The sequence below is a fragment of the Gymnogyps californianus genome, chromosome 5 (genome assembly GCF_018139145.2).
Source record: "Gymnogyps californianus isolate 813 chromosome 5, ASM1813914v2, whole genome shotgun sequence".
NCBI classification, from domain to species: Eukaryota; Metazoa; Chordata; class Aves; order Accipitriformes; family Cathartidae; genus Gymnogyps; species Gymnogyps californianus.
The window spans coordinates 46,345,622-46,367,230 of record NC_059475.1 but is presented as its reverse complement, the minus strand read 5'-3'; the positions used below and the strand labels follow the sequence as shown (position 1 = coordinate 46,367,230).

Genomic DNA, 21,609 nt, shown 5'->3' with positions numbered 1-21,609 from the left:
AATAAAATTCCTATTACCCATAACTTTTTAAGCAACATGAGCTGTAGTTTCTCATTAATTGAATTTTTCTCCTCTTGCAAAGGTCTCTATGTCAGAACTGCTAAGTCTGGTAGGGGGTGTCCACAGGGTACTCGCTTCAGTCTTTGTCCATGTGCCCTCCCTCAAAAGGGGATAATAACAATATGTGAGTGTCTTAGTCTCCCGGTTCCCACTTTTTGTCTCCATCTTTGCAAATAAGTTCAGCATTGTCAGCATACAGAGCAAGACAGATTTGGTAACCAGGTCCAAAGGACCATTGTCAGCATACAGAGCAAGACAGATTTGGTAACCAGGTCCAAAGGACCAATCTTTCCTTAACCAAAAGGACCAGACTGTATAGGGACCTGCTGTGTAGTGGAACATCAACTTTATTTCTACATTCAATAACTTAGACTATCAGAGCTCCCCAGTGTTGGGCCTCCTCAAGCCCAGAGCCACTCTGAGCTTTCTTCCAGTGTTTCTCATACAATCTTTCATTGTCTGACCTGCCTCCTTGCTTCATTTTTATGGCTCTTCCTTCTCTTCCTCCTCGATTTCCCCTTCCACAGGATTCTGTGCCAGTTTCTGCTCTTTTAAGTGACTGATTGAAAAGAAGGAGGTGAACCAATATTAATCTAGTAAAGTGAACCTTCCCTGTCAGGTATTTTAAAGCTGCTGAGAGGACCTTGAGGAAACCGCTCGAGGTGGGAACAGTAAGGACAGCAAAGGTCACAACTCTTCTGACTTTTGTCTACAAGGTGAATATTACCACTACCACACATGCTACAGTGCTAAAATGCATTAAGAAGCTAGATAAGGAGTAGATATCTCTATTTATTTTTCCCCACATATCAACTCAGCCGCATTAATGGCACCAAATGAAGTCTTTGCCGGCCATTGGGTTTCAACAGTTCCTAATCTGCTTTACTACTTAATCACAGTTCTGTAATTTGTGCCTAAAGTACTTGGGAACCCCATGTAACCTCTGATTCAAGATTAACAAGGTTAAGGCCCATCTAGCATCTGAGCATGGATGCTTTTAGTACGGCACCGATGTATGCGAAGGAATAAGTACTGGACCTAACAAAGTAATTCGCTTCTCTTTGGAAACATTAGGAGGCTAAGAGGGGAAGAGATGTGCAAAACTGACCCATTGCTTCTAGCCTCAAAACTAGACTACAGCATATATTTAAACCCAACTGTATGTGCTGAGGGATGGGAATATGATTAATAGGGCTTTCAGCTGATGAGTCACATGTCAGAACTGACTGAAAATCTAGGGGGAATTTTAGGTCCAATGACAAGCGGTTTAGCCTGCAGCAACTGACAACCTCCGAGGAGTTTGCTGCTGACTGCTGAGGCTCTCAGAACTTGGACATGATTGCTACAGGCACTAAGGAAGAGGCACTTTCAAGAGAATGAAAAGTTCTGTAGTTTGAAGGCGGGTTTCCAGGGAAAACTAGGTCTCCTAAGAAGAAGGATCAGAGAGAAGGAAAAAACCCGAGAGTCCCTGAGGATGGAGGAAAAGGTCTGAAAGCACAGATATGCTGTCTTTGCAAATCTTACCCTGGCTTCAGGGGGAGGACAGTGTTGAGCTGATGCTTCTCACACAGGCTTATGAGAATGAATGAAAATGCCATTCAGCTCTGAGATCCCTGCACTCTCACAGCAAGTTTATCAAACAGAAAAATAAGACTGACTTCTAGTTTGACTCAACAGAGCTTCTAAGCATACACGTGTTTTTTCATCTACCTTTTACTTAGGCAGGTAATGGACTGGCCAAAAACGTATGTCCCTTCACCTCCTAAGGTGAATAAGGTTATGTTTATTTGGTGTTGAGCCAAATTAAAAAAAGAAAGACAAGCCAGGACAGTAAGTGGAGTCACTCACCTGTAGTCCACGACCCCTGTCTGATTCCGGTCTAGCTTGCGCACTAGTTCCCCAATTTGGACTCGATCCAGTGGGATGCTTGATTGCTAAGAGGAGAAGGGAAAATGCTAGCAAACCTGGGTATTTTTAAGCAGAAAAATCCTCCATATCAGACTGGGGCCTGGCCATCTTTTAATAGGTGAGCAGATGGCCTGGTGCATGGAGGAAGGGATGGAAAAAATCCAGAGTGGTGGTGGGGAAGCAATTTCACTCTTTTAGGATTAAAATAAGATTTTTTTTGCATTTTTTTGTAAAAGAGCATCATGGCTGGCTGACCATTGCTACTGATCCTAAGCACCATGGTGGTTTTGGTAGGAAGAGAACTGTCTACTCAGTGTGTAGAGGCAAGGGTTTAAATGCCTCTTTTTCACTTGCCCATAGCAGTAAGATATAAGTATCTATCAAGATCCTGTATATCCTATACAAACAGCAGACCTCTGTGATATTCTAAAGTTGATCCATTTCATGCCATATGCAGTATTTATTGGATGTCATAGCATTTCTGTTGGTCTCATTCAGGGCTCAACTTTTGCGATGGGTGAATTTAGCCTTTTAGCCTGAGCAACGTCACCAGCAAGGCTGGCTGGTGGCTGTGCTGCAGCAGAGAGGTTTCCCTAGAGCAGTAGCCTGCCAGAAGACCATCCTGGCCATGCTTTCAGAGGCATACCTGCATCATGGCTCTCCGGAAGGCTGCCACAGGGATCTTCATGTTTCCATCCTTGTCAATATTCCTAAAAAAGTCCCAGAGTCGTAGGTTGTGCTCTTTTAAATAGTTCTAAGAGAAGCAGAGATAAAACATGGCCATAACCAGGAAACAGCCGCTGGTACCTGCCTCCAGCTCTCCCCTTATTCTTCCATCTGTCACCCTGCTTTTACTCAGCCCATCACTGAGATATATGAGTCCTTAACTCCTTGTGCAGCCACCCTATTGTCAGAACAAAATCCTTTTGTTCAGGTTAATCCCATTCTTCTCAGTTATACCTCCTTCTCCCCCTTGAGACGAGACTCAGTAGTAAACCTGTTTCTTCTGATAATTGCATATGGTTATTTGGTCCTCATCCCAGCAGCCACTGCTTGGCTAGGCTATCTAATCCAGAGACAGTCCTCTCCCCCAGATCTCTGATCACTTTAGTTGCTCTTCTCTGAATTCCCGTCTGTTTGAATGAGGACACATCTGAGTACCATAATGGCTGTTAAAAACCGCAAAGCATGCTAGTGTGAGGATCACTAGCTGTGAAGCACAGCAGAACTGTTTCATGTGAGCTAACAGCCCAATCTTTTGCTTAAGTTCATCTGAATCCATATCCACAGCAAAGTCTCACCCAATTAGCTGAAAACCTGCACAGCAGCTAAGAATCACAGTGAAGCTGGTAGTGCAAAAGTGTTATTTAACTCAGCAATGCTCAAGTGCTTGCGTTGCCTTCCAGCAAGGAGGACAGCACCATCTGCTGCTAACCGTAGAAATTACAGACCTTGAAAAGCTAAGTAATTTCTATTTAGCACAGTATTTGCTTGTAATACCATATCCTACTTTTATGAAGCACGTTCATTTTGATGCTAAAGCACAACTGTCAGTGAAGGGTTCTATGAAAGTCAGCTGTTGCGGTGGGCTTGTGATGAGGACGGACACTTATTTGGATCAGACCTGAAATCAATCAGTTTGTTTTACACAGCGAGCAAACATCTATTCAGATTCTTTTTTCCCCCAGTGCTCTCAGATCCCAAGGCTTCTCCTGAAAATCAAAGGATTTGCTTAGTCAGTCTGCATGGACTGAGATATGTGAACATTGTGACAGTCTTTGTGAATATACTTTTCTGAGGGAACTTGGCTGAATTTCCCACTTGGAAGAAAGCTTACCCCTTCCAACTGCCATCCCTCCAAGTGCTTGGAGCATGTGTACTGTGTACAGGGGAGCTATGGACCCAAATTCAGTAGCTCACCTGAATCACTTTCATGGGATTTGGATGCTGCTTGGGGATCTTGGCAATACAGCCTTCGACCTCACCATAGATGACATCTAGTTCAGGACGCATTCGACACACCAAATCCAGCAACTTGATGAAAGTTTCGTTCACCAACACATTCTGGTACATAGGAGGAAGGAAAGTGCAGTCAGTGTGGACACCCAAAGAACAACATGGACTTGTTTGTATTCACAAATCCATCTAAAGTCAACATTAACCATTCTCTCCTAAGGGTGGTGCCTTCTCCTATCTCTGCTCTTCACTTTCAGGAATCCCATGGAGGCCCGACCCTAAATAAGTGTTCTTCTTTCTCTTTTCCCATGTCTGAGACAGAAAAGGGTCTACCAATTTATGTAGAAATTAGCTTAATGCAAGGTAGATATTCATCAGGTAAATGTCTACACCGAAGACCTCTTATGTTAGGTGATTCAAGTGATTCATGTTCATCCCTGAGACAGTTCTAGATGGGTCTCCTCTCCATTTGGTTAAGATGCAGACTGCAAGTTGAACAGTTAATGGCCAAAATGTGCCATAGAGTTCTGCAAAAATGAAAAAAAAACCCCAAACATCCAAATCCGAGAAGGATTAGTAAGTCCAGCAAGGTAGCTTTATAGCCCAGACAAGAGAGATGCACCTATCTGGGAAGGGTCCAGGTATATCCAGATGAAAAGAACTTTTGGTAAATCTCTGTTTCATTGTGTAACGCTAATGGAAGCTCCAGTCAGCAGTACAAGACCTGACGTTTGTTTTTTCCTAAGAACTTCAAACAGGGTAGTGACAGCTCAGCATCTCAAAGCTTACACTGTGAGTTTTCTGTTTTAGCACCTACAGAATGGGCAGCAGCACAGTGTCCTGATTTAGGGTTTTGGGATGTTAGAAAGTAAGGTATCAATGCAAATATTATTGATGTCACTGTAATTTATTCTTCTAAATTTAAGTTATGACAAATTTGCCTTTGCCTTGACTGATCTTTTAAAAACATGTTTTTGTTCATACCCATGATGACAGGGGAATTGTTCATGTATTATGTTAGTTATATACTTCATTGTTGGAAATTTCAAGGCAATTCAGGAAATTCATGAAAGCTTCTGTTTTCTGTCATTGCGGGAGGTTCCCAAGGCATCAAGCACCGTATTTTTTCCCAAAGTTTATTTACAAAGTCTCCCAATGCACTCTTATAGCTTCTTTTTAGAAGCTTAAGATCCACTGTTCTTAAGATCCATCTAGAAGCTTATGATCTACTGTGCAGTGAGCTCTTGACTGTTACTATTCGAAGACAGTCTTGAACGAGTCTGGGTCTGGCTGGGTTTACTAACTTTCATTCAGCACCAACGGTTTTATGGATGCAGAGTGACTCTCTGAAGAAGCCATTCAGACATCCTTGTACTAAGCACACTAGCAGAGTGTCCTAGTCCTGGGAACACAGCACAGGAGAGCCCGAGCTGGCTCTGCTGGCTGCCAGCTCTCTCTAAGGCTTGCCAGCCTGGGCTTGACCCCATGAGAGAGCCAGTGGACCTCCAGTGCGGCCTCAGAAGCAGCACAGCCAAAGCACCGTGTCTGGCCTAACAAACTGTTAGGGTGTCGGGTGGCACCTGGAGGGAGCCAGATTGTGCATTTCTGCCTGTTTGACAGAGTCAGTCCACAGTCCAGAAAAACAACACACGGACAGTTGGAAAGTGACAGTATTTTCTTTTGTACTGTGATGGTGAAGATGGGCACATGCTGGTTATTTTGATTCATGACTTCTATAAAATGTTTGATAGTCAGTATCTGCAAGTTGAAACCCTATAAAAAGTAGATTATGAAAAGAATGTGGGGAACAGTGCTTAGAAATGTTGTCAGAAGAAATAAACTGTTGTTAAAAATGTGCCTTTCTATTGCTTCGCCTTTGCTAGTGCTGTCAAACCCATGCAAAGGTTTCTAGATATGATCCTTATCCAAATTCCTCTTACAGACACACTAATTATTCATTCTTTAAAAGTCATGATAAGCATTTATCACTGGGAAAACGGGAAGAAGAGGCTTTTGTTTATGTCTTCCCTTAAGTTTTATAGAAAAGATTAAAACCTTTGCTAATTTCTTAAAGGTTTAAGGCAGCATAAGATCTTTGGAGCTGTATATTTGCAAATACTCTGAACTGAAATGCAAGACTCCCTACATCAGAGGTGGAATGAAGCCTGTCAGACAGATTAGATGTCTGTCTACAAGCATTTGATTGGGATACTGAAATGTCATTGTAAATTTATGCCATTGACCATTTATCTTGTGAAATGCCAGGTAATTTAGACTTTTTGAAGGGTGAGGTGAAGAGAGCATCTGTTAACCCTAAAAAGCAGAAATTCATAGTGAGATTTAGGTTGGATTGAAGATTCTTAATGTTAATTAACTCCTTGCCTCAAAATTTCTCGAGTGCCTCCTTTTAAATAAATGTATTTCAATAATTTCTTTAATTTCTCAGAATTTAGCTAAAATACATTAGTCTTTCCAAGTTTATGAATTGCTTAGGTTATTAGTAATAAAACTAGCAGAATCACGTATACTGTAATGAAGTCCTTTACCCCCACACAGCCCGTTTTATTTTTCCTTTGCAGAATGAGGCCTGACTCCTTGCAGACTTGGCAAATAATTCTCTTTGATCTTAATTTATGCAGGAAAAATTGTCTGCCTTAGAGGAATGCCTGTTCTTCAGATGATCTCTGTTGAAAGCCCTCGATACTCTCAGGAAAGACCATAGATGAATATTATTTATTCTGCTTTGTTTTAGTTTCTTTAATACAGTAACCACAGGACAAAGAAACACATGCAGATGTAACTTAGATACAACCCATTACGTGAGTCTCTGAAACTGCCCATGAACTGGTTTTTAGCTTGTTTCAGGTGTGAACATACTATTTATGTTCCAAGTCCCAAACCTACTCTTTGTGAAAATGCACGTTCCTTTAATCACGGTGCTGCCAAAGGTGGATGGAGGGCCCTGAGGCCCCTGATACGTTCTGTAACTGCTCCCATGAAGCACCAATGTATGGATGGGAGGGCCAGGAGTGGACTGATGTGTGCCCTGGTCTCTCCCCAGTGTTGGTCTACAATTCAACCCCTGCCCTCACTCAGGAGCTCAGAAGCATTTCTGGGTCTCCCATTATAGAAGCAGCACATGAGGTTACAACATAAGTGTCATGCTCCCGACTTGCTACGGAGTAGCATACTAAGATTTGGCCTCTTTGATTTTTTTTTTCCTTCCTTTTAATGTGTTGGGGGTTTTTTAATAAAATTGCTTTGCTTTCAATGCCTTGAAGCATCCATCATCTTCTTCTCCTCATACATACTGACAGGGTATCAAAGCACTTCACAGTATCTAGCATCTTAGGCTACCCTGGAGGGAGACAGCTCAGGGGATGAAGATAATTCATCCTCCAGTGGGAATTCACTCCTTGTTCTTGCTCTGCTATTGCAAAATGGAAGGGAGTGAAATGTGATAATACTACAGGCACCTCTCTCCAGAGCTAGACCAAAGCCCTATAGTTTCCACATGGCCCCTAGAAGGGCTCTCAAATAGTAGCCTCTTTTTATTAATGGCTGTGCATAAATGAAACAAACAGCAAGTCTCAAAACAGTTTTGGAAGGGGGTAGCTCTGTGATCCACCCAGTTCCTGAAAATGTATAGTGTATGGTCCTGGAGGCTTTCCAGCACATAAGCTCTTACTGAGATGTTGATCTCCTCCATCATGGATTCGGGGTTCTTTCTGACAGATGTGACTAGCGCAGTGGCACCTTCCATGGTCAGGGGATTACTGGCCATCTGTGGAAGAAGAGACATAGATCCAGACATGGTGAGAATGAGGATTTCATGCCTGGCAGAAGGCATGCTGTAACCTCAAGGATGACCCTTTCTTCCCATTCTTCAGCAGGGCTGTAGAATAACTGTGGTCCCTTTAGATGGGTTTGTCTGTTATCTCATCATCTCTTGTCTCTGTCCCACAAAACTCTGCAATGCAACTTCCCAGTGGAGTTGCCTTCTCAGCTTCTCTCTGTCTGCTTGTATGAAATTCCACATATCAGGTCCCTTATATCTGTCACGCAGGAGTATGTGATGTGGATCATGTTCAGACATGTGATGGGGAGAGGCTGAGGCAATGGGGTGCATTTGAATGTGTGCTTGCTAGTAGGGTCCCTCTGGATGGGGGTATGCCCCTCAGGACATTTCCCATACCCTTGGCTCCTCTTGGCAGCACAGCAGATCAGAGCTCAGGATGATCGGTTGCCTCCAGCCTACAAGGTCTAGGTATCTGGCGTTATGGGGTTGGCATTGCCATGGGCATCTCTTAGTGTGTGAACATCACCTCTCCCCCACCTTGGACTTCATGTGCAGTCCTCACTCCCACTATTTGAAAGAAAACTTTCTTGGTTAACATTGGCTAGCAGAATACATGTCCTCCTTTAAGTCCTTTGTGTTATCAGCTCCTAAGACAATCTGTGCAGTTACACAGAGAGAGGAATGCCTTTGTGTGAGCTAGTGACCTTACCTCAAGCCAGTTTAAGAGGAAGGCAAACAGACACATTTATTTACACAATCTAAAACAGCAGTCCCAAAGACTGCTGTGGTTGCAGTGATTTACAAGGACAGGGATGTCCAAAGACAGGCCTACATGAACAGCTTTAAAGATGCCCCTCAACCACCATATTGCCATTTGCAGGCTCTCAGGATGGTGATGTTAGGTCTAGCTGAGAACGCAGCTCATAAGCAAGCTGACTTTTCTAAGCTGAATTCCTAGAAAATGATCTTGGATTGAGACGACATGTTAACTCTCAACCCTAACCTCTGAAGCCAGCTTGGCTGGTCATTCAGTTTTGCCCTTTCCAGGACTATTGATCCCTAGCTTACTAGAAGGCAGTTTTGGCTTTCTTTTTCCAGGACTTGATAATATTCCTCTTCTTTAGGTAGTGCTGTGACATTGTCCTGACGTGGCAATGACAGTTTATCCTGTGTTTGAATAAATTTTTAGCAAATCATTAACACACTGAGAAAGGCACGCTGTTGCCCACCTGCAAACTTCAGTGTGAACCTTTGCCTTAGGTTGAAATGCATATTATGTGTACATATGTACCTTCACAACTACATTTCATGTATATATGCAGACCTGTTGAATGCCTAGGCTCTCTGCTAGATATGTTGAATGCGTAGGTTCTCACTTGACTGAGACGAGGCATGACAGAAATCAACCACTTTGGGGTGATAATGGGTGTGGGGTTATGCCAAGCCAGTCCCTGGGGGATTTTTTGAGGGAACAGTGCAATTTAGTTGCCCTGGAAGAAATTCACGGGATAGAATTTCCTTCCGCTCTGCTCACCTTCAACCCAGAGCAATATCATTTCCTCCAGTTCTAGCTCAGACAGCTCAACTCTGTCTTGTGTCCCTCCTGACTCAGATCTTTCTACTCCCTCCATTTATTCCTCCAGCACTGCCTGGGCTTTATTTTACCTTCAGGATTTTGAGTTTTCCATTGACTTCAAGGCCCCTGCAGAGCTTCTTGGCTCCCTCGTTGTTGATCTGGTTGTTGCTGATGTCCAGGTGAACCAGCACATTATTGACTTTGAGAGCTTCTCCTAGGGCCAGTGCTCCCTCGTTGCCAATGCCGTTCCAAGAAAGGTTGAGTACTTTCAGCGCACCATTGCCCTCCAGGGAGAGAAGAGGGATCTTAGCTACTGCATGCCCATCTTCTGTACCACTCTACCCTTTCTCGTCTGGCTGAGACAGGAGCATCCCTCAAGTCACAGCCAGGCAGCCCCAATGAATCCAACATCTCTGCAATGTCACCAACGTCTCTCCATCCACGTAAGTCACTAGACCTACTCACTGCTTTAGTCTTTCTCCTGGCGCTGACTGCCACTGTCAGGATGAGCCTTGCTAGAGCTAATGAATCCTGCTCAGACCTCAGGGATGTGAGTTCCCAATCAGTGTTTCAACCAGCTCCTGGTAATAATCACTGTGAAGGGTATCACAACACAGGGGCGTTCCTACCCTGAGACCTGTGCCCAGTGCTACTGTCCCCTTCCTCCTCAGGTGGTTCCAGCTCAGGTCCAGAATCTGCAGTGTTGTGTTGCTGGCTAGGAGAGAGAAACTGAGATGTCACCTCATCAAGAGTGGTCTGGACACAGCTGCTGACCCACTTAGGGACTAAGGGAAAGTTGGCTGGGGGTTCAGCAACAGCCTTCATTGATTGCAGTAGGAAGAACCTGTACCTACAGAGTCTTTGCTGTCCACAGCACACAAAGGACAGAGAATGGGCTGGTGATCACAAGCAGAAAGGGTACACAGTTTTTTTTCTGGCTTAATCAAAGAATAAGTTGTGAAGGAGGAAAGTAGCGAGAGGGAGGATTTCTTATATTAATAGACACTGTCTGTTTTTCTTACTGTGAAAAACGGCTGGATTCTCCTTGCCACATCTAAAATATCAAGACTCACTCTGCCTATGTTTCATTAGCAGAAGAGAGGAATTCAGCTTCATATGGTAGCTGTGCCCAGCTGTATATGTGCCAGTGCCAATTCACATGCATAGCACACCTCACGGCGTAAGTTCTACTTAGAACAGGGTATGTGTGAATTCATTTGTGTCTACTGTGACACTGGGAGGGGTAGGACTTGCTGCCAACACTTGTTTCTCATTCTCAGAGAGAATTTCTCATCCAGATTTTCCATGGATGGGAGGTTGGATGGAGGCAGATGGTGAGTTTAGCTGACTTAAAAATATTCCTTTAAGAAACAAAACAGAAAAGTAACAGATTCTGCAGTAATCTGCCTCAAGTGAGCTGGAAGGAGAGAAGAACTGTAAGACTTTTAATTTTTGGAGAGGCATTTTTCTGGGCTAGGAAGGTCACAAGTTTTAGTACTGATCTCTGCGTTGCCTGCAGGCTTGTCCAAGGCAGGGGCACAGTGCCTTGTCCTCACTGCAGTTTTAATTGATCCATCTTTTAAAGACATGGACTGTAATTAGAAAGAGATACATATTAGTGGAAATACTGAACCAGGAGAAGGAAAGCGTTAATTAAACTGAAAGCATTGTGTTACTGAAATGCTCAAGGAACACTGCATGCTCATAGCACACGCTTGTGGCCGTTATGGTAGCAGGCGTGTTGGACATACTGAGGGAAGAAGAACTGTCAGATATTCATGCAAGTCTTTCCCAGTGCACTAATAGCACCTGAGATTACTGGAAGACTGTAACCGTTTTGTTTGCTTTCCCTCTCCAGGGCTACTAGCACACTCTGGATCTCACTTTGTCTGAACAGATAAATTAGGCAGCTTAATTTTATTTCTTCCTAATCTGTTTCCCTTGCTGCTTGCTGTGCAATGGCTAAAACCATTAGGGTTTGGGCTACTTAACAAAAATTGAGATCACTTTGTAATCAAAAGCTTAAAACAAAAACCAGTTCTGATCCTATTAGATTTTAGTAAAATGCAATTTTCTGCTTTATACTCCCTGAGGGACTTCTCTTTCAGCTCCCTTCTCTCTGACACAGACTGCTCTGTTACCGTGGTTTCTCATCCTGTATTTGTGTTCTGATACATTAGTCATAGTTGCTCGAGTCACCTGTGGTGATGAAGGTGAGCCTGTGGACCACGCAAGAAGCTCTAAATCTGGGCAGGGCAGTCTTTTGTACTACCCACCAGGTCATGGGGCATTTTTGCTGGACAAGGAAATACATGTTCACTGTGCTGATGCCATCAAGTCCCCCAGTGCCTGTACTCCTGGCTTTGCAGAAGTAATAAATTAAGTTACCGAGCATCTGTCCCAGGAGCTGTCCTCCCTTCTCAGAGAACTCATTGTGGCTGAGGTCCAGCTCCTTCACTTGGTAATTGCCCTGCAGAAAGACAAATGTGCAGAGACAATGAGATCTTCCAGCCAGCTGCAATCAGATGCCATGCCAAGGCCCCCACATGAGGATGAAACAGAGGGATATCAGACACACTGAAATCTTCAGCGCATGGGAGATCATCAGCACGGAGATTGCGGCACTGCATGTCCCAAAACAAAGCTTTGTCAGGCATATAACATCACAGTGATTATCTTCCCAAAACAGCAAAAGCAATGGGACTTTGCATTGTGCAAACTTCCCTCACACAGCTCATGTCTGGTCTGCAACACATCCTGCAATTCTGTTCCTGCCCCTGTTTCACTCCCACCATTGTACCCTGACCAAGAGCGCTTTCTGGTATCAGGTCAAGGCCTTGCTTCAGGGCAGCTTCTGGTGGTGCCAAATGAGGCTTTGAGACAGGAACTAACCAGAGAAGTCAAGCGTCTTATTTTTAATGGAGAATTGCAAAATGATATGAAGTTGGGTTACTTGTGCTTCTTGAAAATTTGTTGTCACCCAGATGTCATTCTGTTGTTCTGTTACGCAGTCCTGAAGGTTTGTTTCTCAGCCAGACTCACGCAGCTGTCCTGAGAAAATGTTAATGCAGTCCATCCTGCTCTGTGTCCTCCCAGCCTCTCTCATTTCTGAAGTAAGCAAGAGGCACTTAGCGGAATTATGCCAGGAAATCATATGGGCATTGCCAAGTGAAATCATGCCAAGTGAGTAGCAGCTTCAAGGTGAGGGGAGTCTGTTACACAGCCAGGGCTACAAATGACCTTGGATTTCAGGTAACTCACCATTAACGCCTCAGCAAAGTATGGTGCAGTCTCCTCTCCAAAGTTGTTTCCTGGGGAAGAAAAGTATGTTAACAGTGCGCTGATCTCTCCCTTGGTGCTGTGCTGGGTTTGCGGGAAGCTGTGCTTTTAGGTGGAACCTCCAGTTAATCATGGCCCATATCTGGCTGTAAGAAGTTAGTCACTATTCCACTTCACTCCATAGAGTAGAATTACCCCAAGATGTGGGAGACACTCCAGCAATTATCTAAGTTTCTCGTAAGAGACTGGTTTTCAGAGGTGCTGGAGGTTGAGCAGGCCAAATATTTAATCACATCACTATAAATCCAGATTTCCACTGTTACACTGGGTTCCCATCAGAGACATAGCTGAGAGATTGGTTTTGCCCATAGTCTGACTAATATTCTCAGGATGAGAGACGGGAATGAAACACACGTTATTTCACTTCCACTACCATCACTGTTTGGGTGCCCACCTGAGAGCTGAAGAGCATGGAGGTAGGACAGGTTATCCAAAAGCAAACTGGCAATGGCTTCAGCTCCTGCTGTGTCTAGGTGGTTATTGGAGATGTTCTGGAAGGAAAGAAGGGAGAATAAGCATGAGTCCAAAGAATGAATGAGCTTTATTGTCTTCTTAATGCCCAAGACATCAAGGGAATAATGCAAGATGAGCAATATGAGAAATGTCAGCCAGACAGTAATTAGCATGTGAGTTATAGGTGTGTTTAACCCTGTATCCTTCCTAACAGGAATAAAGCCCTAGAGCCATCAGTTTCACATGGGTCTTTGTCTTCAGTGAACCAAGAGGCATTTGGCCAAGAATCTTTTCTTTCAGTGTGACACAGATCCCATGGCCTATCAAAAGTGCATTTTGTATACCCCAGTTTCAGACCGAAGGAACATTCCTACCAGTTCATATCTGAAAGTTTTGCATTATTCTCTTAATCTATTTAGAAAAGTTTCCCCGTGTCATATTGGAGCATGAAAGTTCCCGACCAAAACATTTTTTCCGTTGGCTAAGCATGAACTAGAAAGACTTAGTTATGGTAATTATTGTCACATCTGCTAATGAAGGGAACAGTTCCAGACTCACCAGACTGCCATCACATGCACACTTCTGCTTTTCAGAAGCTTGTACTTTTAAAAAGTAGAGCAGCATAAAATATCATGACTTTCAGAATGTGAATGTTTTTGCATGGGAACAATGGTTATTTGGTTAAAATTGTAATGGAATGAATTTGTTTTCTTTCAGATGGTTAACTTGGTAAGCAATAATTTTGGCTACAAACTACGTCAGATTGGGTACCAGTTCTTGAAGGGAGGAATTCTCTCGTAGCATCTCTGCTATGCATATGGCTCCTTCTGCCAGAATGCAGTTGTCTTCCAACTCTAGATGGGTGACAGTTGCGTTGGACTGGGAAGACACAAAGGTAAACAAACACACACAAAAAACTGCTGAAAAGTTAATGAAGGGCATGGTTTCCTCAGTTCAACAGACACTGGACATTTCCTCCAAACCTCAGAGAGCATTGCAGGTCCTGAGCAGGACAGTGATCAGGGGACGTGACAGAGCCATGGCAGTGGGAACTGGCATACAAAAGAGATGCTTTTTTGGAGAGGTTTTGAGTGGGTAGGACTTTCCGTTGCTTTCTGCCAGCCTGGAGACCCAGGTTCAGATCCAAGCTCCAATTCAGGCATCTTGGGCCTGTCCATTGGTGACTGTAGCATATCCCTATGCAGAACCCAGAGTGGGAGATACCAATCCCTCCAGCCCTACCTCTGGCCCTGTAGGAGTTAGGAGCACTGGGACTTGTGTCCCATGGAAGAGCATCAGTTTGCTCTTAGGGGTAACTCCAGCAAAGACCAGCAGTTGCCACACAAGACTTTCCTGTGCAGGGGATTAGAAACATTAGGGATGCTCAGAGCTCCTATGGGGAAGATACATGACTTTTTCTCCCACACTGTGTACTCAGTGATGGCTTCCAGGCCTGAGAGAGGCCTAAAATGCCTATTGTTCTTGAGAACAGTGGCCCCACTCTTACTGGCTACTCACCACCAGAGCAGTAGCAATGGCTTTGGCACCTTTGGGTCCTAGACCATGGTGGTTCAGGTTTATATAAGGCTTCGCCAAGTTCTGAATAAAGTGTGAGACAGGCACCACCCCCATCAGCCTGCATGCTTCGAAGTACAGCTCTGCACCTGTAATGCCCGCAAAGGCCTTCTCAGGATCTACAGAGAAAAAGTATATTGATGAGTGGTGCATTCAGTGTCTTCCCTTCTCTTTTAAATAAATTAAGTAACTTAATAAAATTAGGTAACACTATGCAACAACAGTAGGGTTTTATTCTTAAAGGGTTATCGTCCCCTGGTTCTCCCCATCCCTTTATCCCAGACCTCCAAGGGTTAATGTATCCGCCTTGCTTCTCCATTTGGCATCCAGTGACTTGCTGCAGCTTCTCACCAGTCTGCAATGTGACTAAACCTTTCTTGGTATAATTGAGAATTCTTGACATCAGGCAAAAACATTTTCTTTTTTTTTTTTTTTTAAATCTTAATTGAAGCACACAGCTGATATTGCCAGCAGAGCTAGGGCAGCTCAGAACATTTTGGCTTATAACCAGCAGAAAGAATCCCAGCATTTTCATCTTGGCCATTGGGTGTTGTTGACACAGCTGCAGTGAGACATACCAGTGCAGCTGGCGGCTGTACTTCCACAAAAACCTGTCATTTGGAATTCCTTCATCAAACCCCATACTTAGAGCTCATATTTCTCCATGTTGTTATATGCATTCAATGGTCTGACCTCAAAACAAATTCCCCTCTCATCAAAGCCATTTTCCAGTTCAATCTGAGGCCTCTAACAAAACAGTCTTTTATTCTTGCATTCTTACAGCTTTTGATTTTCCTTCCATTTATAACAAGTTAAAAAGTTCTCATCCTAAATTATGGACAAATCCTACTGTTACAAAAATGAGTGCAAGACTTTTGTTTAGCCAGAGGACTGACTTCACTAGGCAGAAGATAAGAGGAGAGTCACCAGAAAAGTCTAGGACAGTTGTGGCAAAGCTATGGTACACAGACCGCAGTTGCTACGCAGTGTTTCATCAGGAGCGCACAAACAGGGCCTCAGTCCCATCTGTGGTTTCAGCAAGCTGCACCTGCTGCCCAGATAGCGGGCTGGTCTGGTAGCATTGGTTATTAAGGACTAGAGAAGAGAAGAAGGAACAGAAGAATAGCCATGGTGTATAGAAAGCAGTTGAAGGAAAATGCTTGACATCAAAGGGAGAGCTCTTAGAGGGAAATTCATCCCCGCCCCCCGCCTTTATCAATTGCCAGATTACATGTGATTGTCAGGACCCTGGCAGGGTTGTGTCCTTGGTCTCCATTTTGGATACATACCAGTTAGTAGGTACAGCTCTGACTGTAAGGGAAAGGCTAGTGAGGGCAGGTGGTCAGAAAACATTCACCTTCAACCTCTAGGTCAGTGTCAGAGCCTTGTGTGGCCTTCTCTGCTGAGGTGTCATCCAGCGCCACAGACTCCAGAGACTCACCGATTTCAGACGTCTCTTCATTCTGGTCTGCCATGAAACCAAACAGATTCATTTTGTCAATGCAAGCCCAGCAGAGCTCCCTGGATGTGATAGACCTCCCACTGCTCTCACTGAAGCCTGTGCCCCTCTTCAACATGCTGCGGATGCACTCCTTCCCCAGCCCTGCTTCGTGCCCACCGCTCCCTGTGCATTGTACGCATGTGGTGCTGGCCCTGGTGTGGGGATGGGCTCACTCTGGGGCTGCAGATCTGCAGGCTGGCTGTGGCTTGGCAGCTTCTGGAAAGAGCCCTCCCCAAATTCTGCAGCCCATGTGTGGGGGACTCACAGTTCTCCTGCATTAGGTCTTCGTTCCTTCATGAGCTGCGTTTCTCCCCTTTCTCAATTTCTGAGCCCACCAGGCAAAGCAAATTTCCCTTCTTCATCCCATTTCCCCACAAACCTACAAGCCAAACCCATGCCAGTTCCTCCTAGCTCTCCTGAACTGACTCACACTTCCCCAGGCACGGGCAGGACATTGTTGGCTGACTTTGCAATCAGACTGGGAATGCTTTGTAGTACTCGTCAAACATGGCAGAAGAGAAAGCGTTTGAATGCTATTGTATATTGGGACTGAATGTAACTAGACCCGCTGGAAGCGATACAGCTTCTCTTGCCTACAATTCATCATTTATTTTACAGTTAGAGAGAAGGAGAATTTGGAAAATTCCTTTTTAAGAGGAATAAAGGCATAAAAAAATAATGAAGAGTAACTTTGCCAAAATAATTTCTGGCTAATAACATAATACATATTTTTTTCCTACTCTGAATCTTCCTTTTCATTCCTTGTCACTGCTTTTACTACCTTCTTCCCTTACTCCTTATTTCCCTTTAGAGCTCCAGGCTATTGACCTGTAATTTTGTACCCTTCTTGGGTGTCACTTAGCACTGATGTGTGATGTGGAGCTTGCAGTTTGGCTGTTCATTCAGACCTGTGTGAGGGAAAGACTGGCCAGCTGGCACCCACATCACCGCATTTCAACCAGCCCTGCAGCTGCAGCCCCTTCATTAAGACCTTTTCCTTCTGCCAGACTTTATTTGTTCAAATGATGGGTTTACTTGCATTACTTTAGTGCAAGAAAGACAAAAGAAAGGGTAAAAATAGGTCTAAATCCCATGTAAAGAACTCATGAGACAAGTAGAACCAAAGATTTGGGACATTATGACAGTACCCACTGATCCTCTTTGCTTAATGGCCCTACAATGCTGGACATCCTGATAAAAATAAACTTCCCACTCTGGGGAACAGACTGTCTATGCTATACAAAACCCATCCAGACTGTATCATCCCCGATAACATGGCTGTCGTGCCCAGTACGTCAGCCAGTCCTGCAGTGTGTGGACTGAGCCTTCTGAGGTAGATCCAGCAGTGGTTCCTGCACCCCTGTGGAGCTGTAGAAGTTGGCACTGATACAGATGATAATACTGTCATTCAAGCAGAAATTTGAAAAGTATTGAATCATGATTATTGGTGTTAAAACCAATGCAGTGGAAAGTGATGGGTCTGGAGACTCCTTCATCACCCTCTCCTTTCCCCAGGTGTTGGGGCTGCAGACACAGCTTTCTGGTCAGCCTGCCTCATGCACAGCTTGTACGAGTCACAAACCAGGAGCTAAGAGGGGAGTTCACTCCATGGTTTGATGTGCGACTTGTGAGGGATGCATCCAGGTAACTGCAAATCCCTTCTCTCATGCTAGGTGAACAATGCCTATTCTCTGGGTACGTTGCTTTATGTTGTCCCCTCATTTGTATTGTACAAATGCTCGATAAATCACACTAGCAATTTACACTTCAATAGCTCTGTGGAGTAGAGAAAATGTTTCTTATCTTTTGCCTAGTATTGCAACAAGGTCCTAGTTTGTGCCACTAAACTAATGAAGTGGTCTCTCTTAGAATCACTAGTGATGGATGCAAAGGTCAGATGAAGATTTGAATAAATTGTTCTCCTTCTCTGCCAGGATAAAATCTAATTGATATATACTAAGGAATTTCAGCTGTGAAAGGAAGCTACCAAGGTTGTCCTCACTTCTTTCATTCTGAACGTCTGGCATAAGAAATACATCAGAATAACAGCTCAACTGGGGCAACTCATAAAATGTGACATAGCATTTTGCAGTATGCAGACAAAATAATACTAATGTAAATGCTCAAATATAAGAATTTTTCTACATTCTGTAAGGAATCAGTTAATTCAGTGATGTGTCAAACTATATGATTATACTAACTTGGGAGTATTAAGTGTTGAAGGAATCTATGAGGAAAGAGCTACAAGATGTGGTTTTGTATCTAAGCAAAGTCTAAGCAAAGTATTTTGGAATTAATATCCTAAATGTTGTCATTTATTGAAAAATTGAGAAATTAGGTTTACTGTGGTTTGGAAAAAACTTAGTGTGTCTTAGCTTGGTCATCTAGTCAAGGGTATCAAATCTTTATCTCCTATTTTAAGTCATGCCACTGTGGATATCAAAAGACTTCTAGAGAAATTATGTTAGATATTTGTGGAAAAAAATAAATAAAATATAGATTTTTTTCTCCATCCTAATATAAACAATTTAGACCAAGAAAAAAACAAAACAACCAGACATTTTGACAACATTTTGCCTCTGGAATAGGGTAGGATTAACAATTATACCATTCTGCTCACTGCTACGGTCAGTCAAATTCAGCCAGCATTTTACCCACAATTATTTAATTCAATATATAAGGGAAAATGGCAACCAACTATTAACTGACCAGGTATTTCCTAGTGATAATATTTTTTAAGTTAATACTGCCAAAAAACCATGAGAAATACTAATTTTAATATAATTGTTTGGGCTTGATAGCAGATAATTAATTTTGTCAGATCCCACTTAAGGAGTGAAAGTTTCAAGAGTTCATAGCCAAGAAAATAAACCTTGTTTGCAGAAAAGCTATCTAAAAGGGACTAATCCCAAATAGGCAATAAATTATTACTGCTGGATCAGAAAAAAACCCAGAGTTACCTTTACAGAAAAATAAGAAAGGATATTTAGACAAATGTCATTTTGAAACAATGGAAAATATCTGATAAAGGTTCTCATCTATTATAGCAACCATTAGGGAAAATTATTATGTAACACTTCATAAATTGCATTATACTCTATTTAAATACAGAAAAACAAGAACCAAAGAGAGAAGTTGTCCCACATATCTGACTACCTTACAGTAATTGCATTATGAAGGAAAATAAGAAATCAATTTGTAATGACTAAGTGACAGGCCAGAGGAGGCTTTGAACTTTGAGAGGAACCGTTATGCTAAGCTAGGAAGTCAGGCCAAAATGCTGCCAGCAGACCTGGAGCCTGACTCTGCTGAGTACAAGCACAGCCTGACAGCAGCAGGTTCAGAAAACTCTTCTTTCCCTCATGCCCTGCCTGTCCTGGGCGGTGGAGGGCTCAAACAGGATCTGGTCTCACAAGGTGCTGAGCTCCGACATCTCCTGTGGGCATTAGGGGCAGCCGGGTGGAGTTGCCTGGAGCTGGTACGGGCAAGCCCTCTTCTGATGCATTTTGTTTTTTCCAAGCTGCTCCTGGGTGGCAGCTCCCGTCTCTGGGCACTGGCACCCTGCATCCCTGTTCGCCACCTTTCTCCTTATTGCTGCCTGGCCTGAGGAAGGGAAGCCTTCCCACCTGGTGATCAGCCTGCTGCAACAGCAGTCCCTCTTGGGTGCTTGGTGATTTTCCTTTGGCCATTTCCAACTGTTTCTGAAGTGAGTTTGCTAGTAACTAAACACCGCACCTGCGTCCTTCTCAGATTCGTTCTCCATGTCACCACCAGCGAGCAATGGGTTCATTTGATTTTTCTCTTCTGTAAATGAGGAGTTCACAGCCACCTCCTAGACCCTGTAAGTTCCTCGCACCTACACACAAAAAGTGCAGCCACTTGGCTATGATTAAAACATCTCCAGGACGAATGGTGCCACTTGTGAGATCTGTGTTCTTGATTTATACTGCTTATGAACAGGAGAATCCCATTTCCCGCTTGCAGGGGCTGCCCAGGTGTCATGAGAAAGCCCTGCGCAGCCTGCGGCTGCACCGCCCCCCCCGTCCTGCCACCACCACCCTTCTGTGACCTCACCTGCACCTTCCAGCTCCAAGGGGTGACATTCAGTGCTGGAAACCCCATCGCTCTGGGATCCCATCGGCTCCTGATAACTGCGAAGAGAACAGCTGCAGTTTTGGCTGTGAAACCCCCCCAGACGTATCAGAGAGTCGTGCCAGGCTGCTGGTAAGAGTTCTCCTCTCCTTTGAGTTCATATTCCTGTTTGTACAATTTCATGAGAAAGCCAGACTGCGGCAGTTTTAGTCTTAAAGGAGATGAGAATAGAAGGAGTGTATTCGTCTTATTAGTCTTGAATAGATTCAGACTTCCCTACTGCCAAATTCCCGGTACATTTGGTAATAAAGTGAGGCTTGTAAACATGTCAGCACTTAATGTGGCCTCGAATCAAGTACTCATTCATCCCACCAACTAGTGTTGGTGCCAAAATTGGTTCACTGCTTATTGTTTTACATCGTTTATACTGAGGACTTTGTGACCTTTCCTGAGGGGCTAAAACCAAAACTGTAACAGAAGAGGCTTTCTGATAAAGGTTGAGCAGAACTAACACATACACTTAGAAATCTTTCCATTATGGGCGATGCTCAGTGAACATAATCTCTCATACAGATTTTGAAGTTTATGTAGCCTACACAGTGTAATACAGAGAGGAAGAAAAAGTCCATTTTCCCAAGTATAGGGTATTTTTAGCGGTTTTATTTCCCTAGGTTCTACTTAAACCTCTCAAGTAGTCCAGTCATTAGAGACCATGGTAGGGTTATATTTGGATATAGAACAAAATGCCGCAAAAGCCAGTGGAAGGTTTGACCCTGAAGCAGATGACCATTGTCAGCTTTGATTTTATTGCCAAAGTTTGTAAACATTTTTTCTAGTGTAGGCCAAACAACTGTGGCTGTCCGGATACTTGCTTGTTTGTGGCACTGGCTAACATTCTTCTCTGATTTCAGTCTGATTATCCTGATGTGGGTTGGGTCTGAAGATACTTTCTTAGATCTTTCCTTTTAAAGAACAGCCTTGTTCTAAATGCCCCAGTCATCAGCCCTTAATGTTGCAGATCCTTCCTCTGGAGAACACCCTCCGTTTTCTGACTAGAAACCAATGATGGTTTCCAGAGCTTTGCTTACTGCAGCAGGATATGGGAGACCACAGTCCAGTTCTGTGCTTTTCCAGAGACATCTGTGAGAATTGAGGCAAGTCACTGCGTCTATGGTCTGTGGTGTTTTATAACTGGGGATTTGAAAACGAGACTGGTAGGATTTTTATTTATATACATAACATCAGCTCAGATCCTAGCCGTGGACACCCATTGTGCTAATCACCATACACAAATAGGGTAAGAGGCAGGTTGTCCATCAAAAAGTGTTTCGTCTAAGTATAACCCATGAA

The 21,609-nt window shown here is 43.7% G+C and overlaps 1 protein-coding gene across 1 annotated transcript; it reads right to left on the bottom strand.

Moving 5' to 3' along the window:
* Window positions 1-543: 543 nt before the first annotated feature.
* Window positions 544-20,289, bottom strand: LRRC74A (leucine rich repeat containing 74A). The gene is made up of 15 exons (XM_050897099.1): window positions 20,242-20,289; window positions 19,903-19,999; window positions 16,024-16,134; window positions 14,610-14,785; window positions 13,863-13,970; window positions 13,033-13,129; window positions 12,561-12,610; window positions 11,688-11,769; window positions 9,929-10,014; window positions 9,389-9,583; window positions 7,613-7,708; window positions 3,889-4,032; window positions 2,615-2,722; window positions 1,909-1,994; window positions 544-619 (listed from the first exon to the last, which is right to left on the bottom strand). The coding sequence occupies exons 1-15, from the start codon at window positions 20,287-20,289 to the stop codon at window positions 544-546; spliced, it is 1,560 nt and encodes a 519-aa protein (XP_050753056.1).
* Window positions 20,290-21,609: the final 1,320 nt, after the last annotated feature.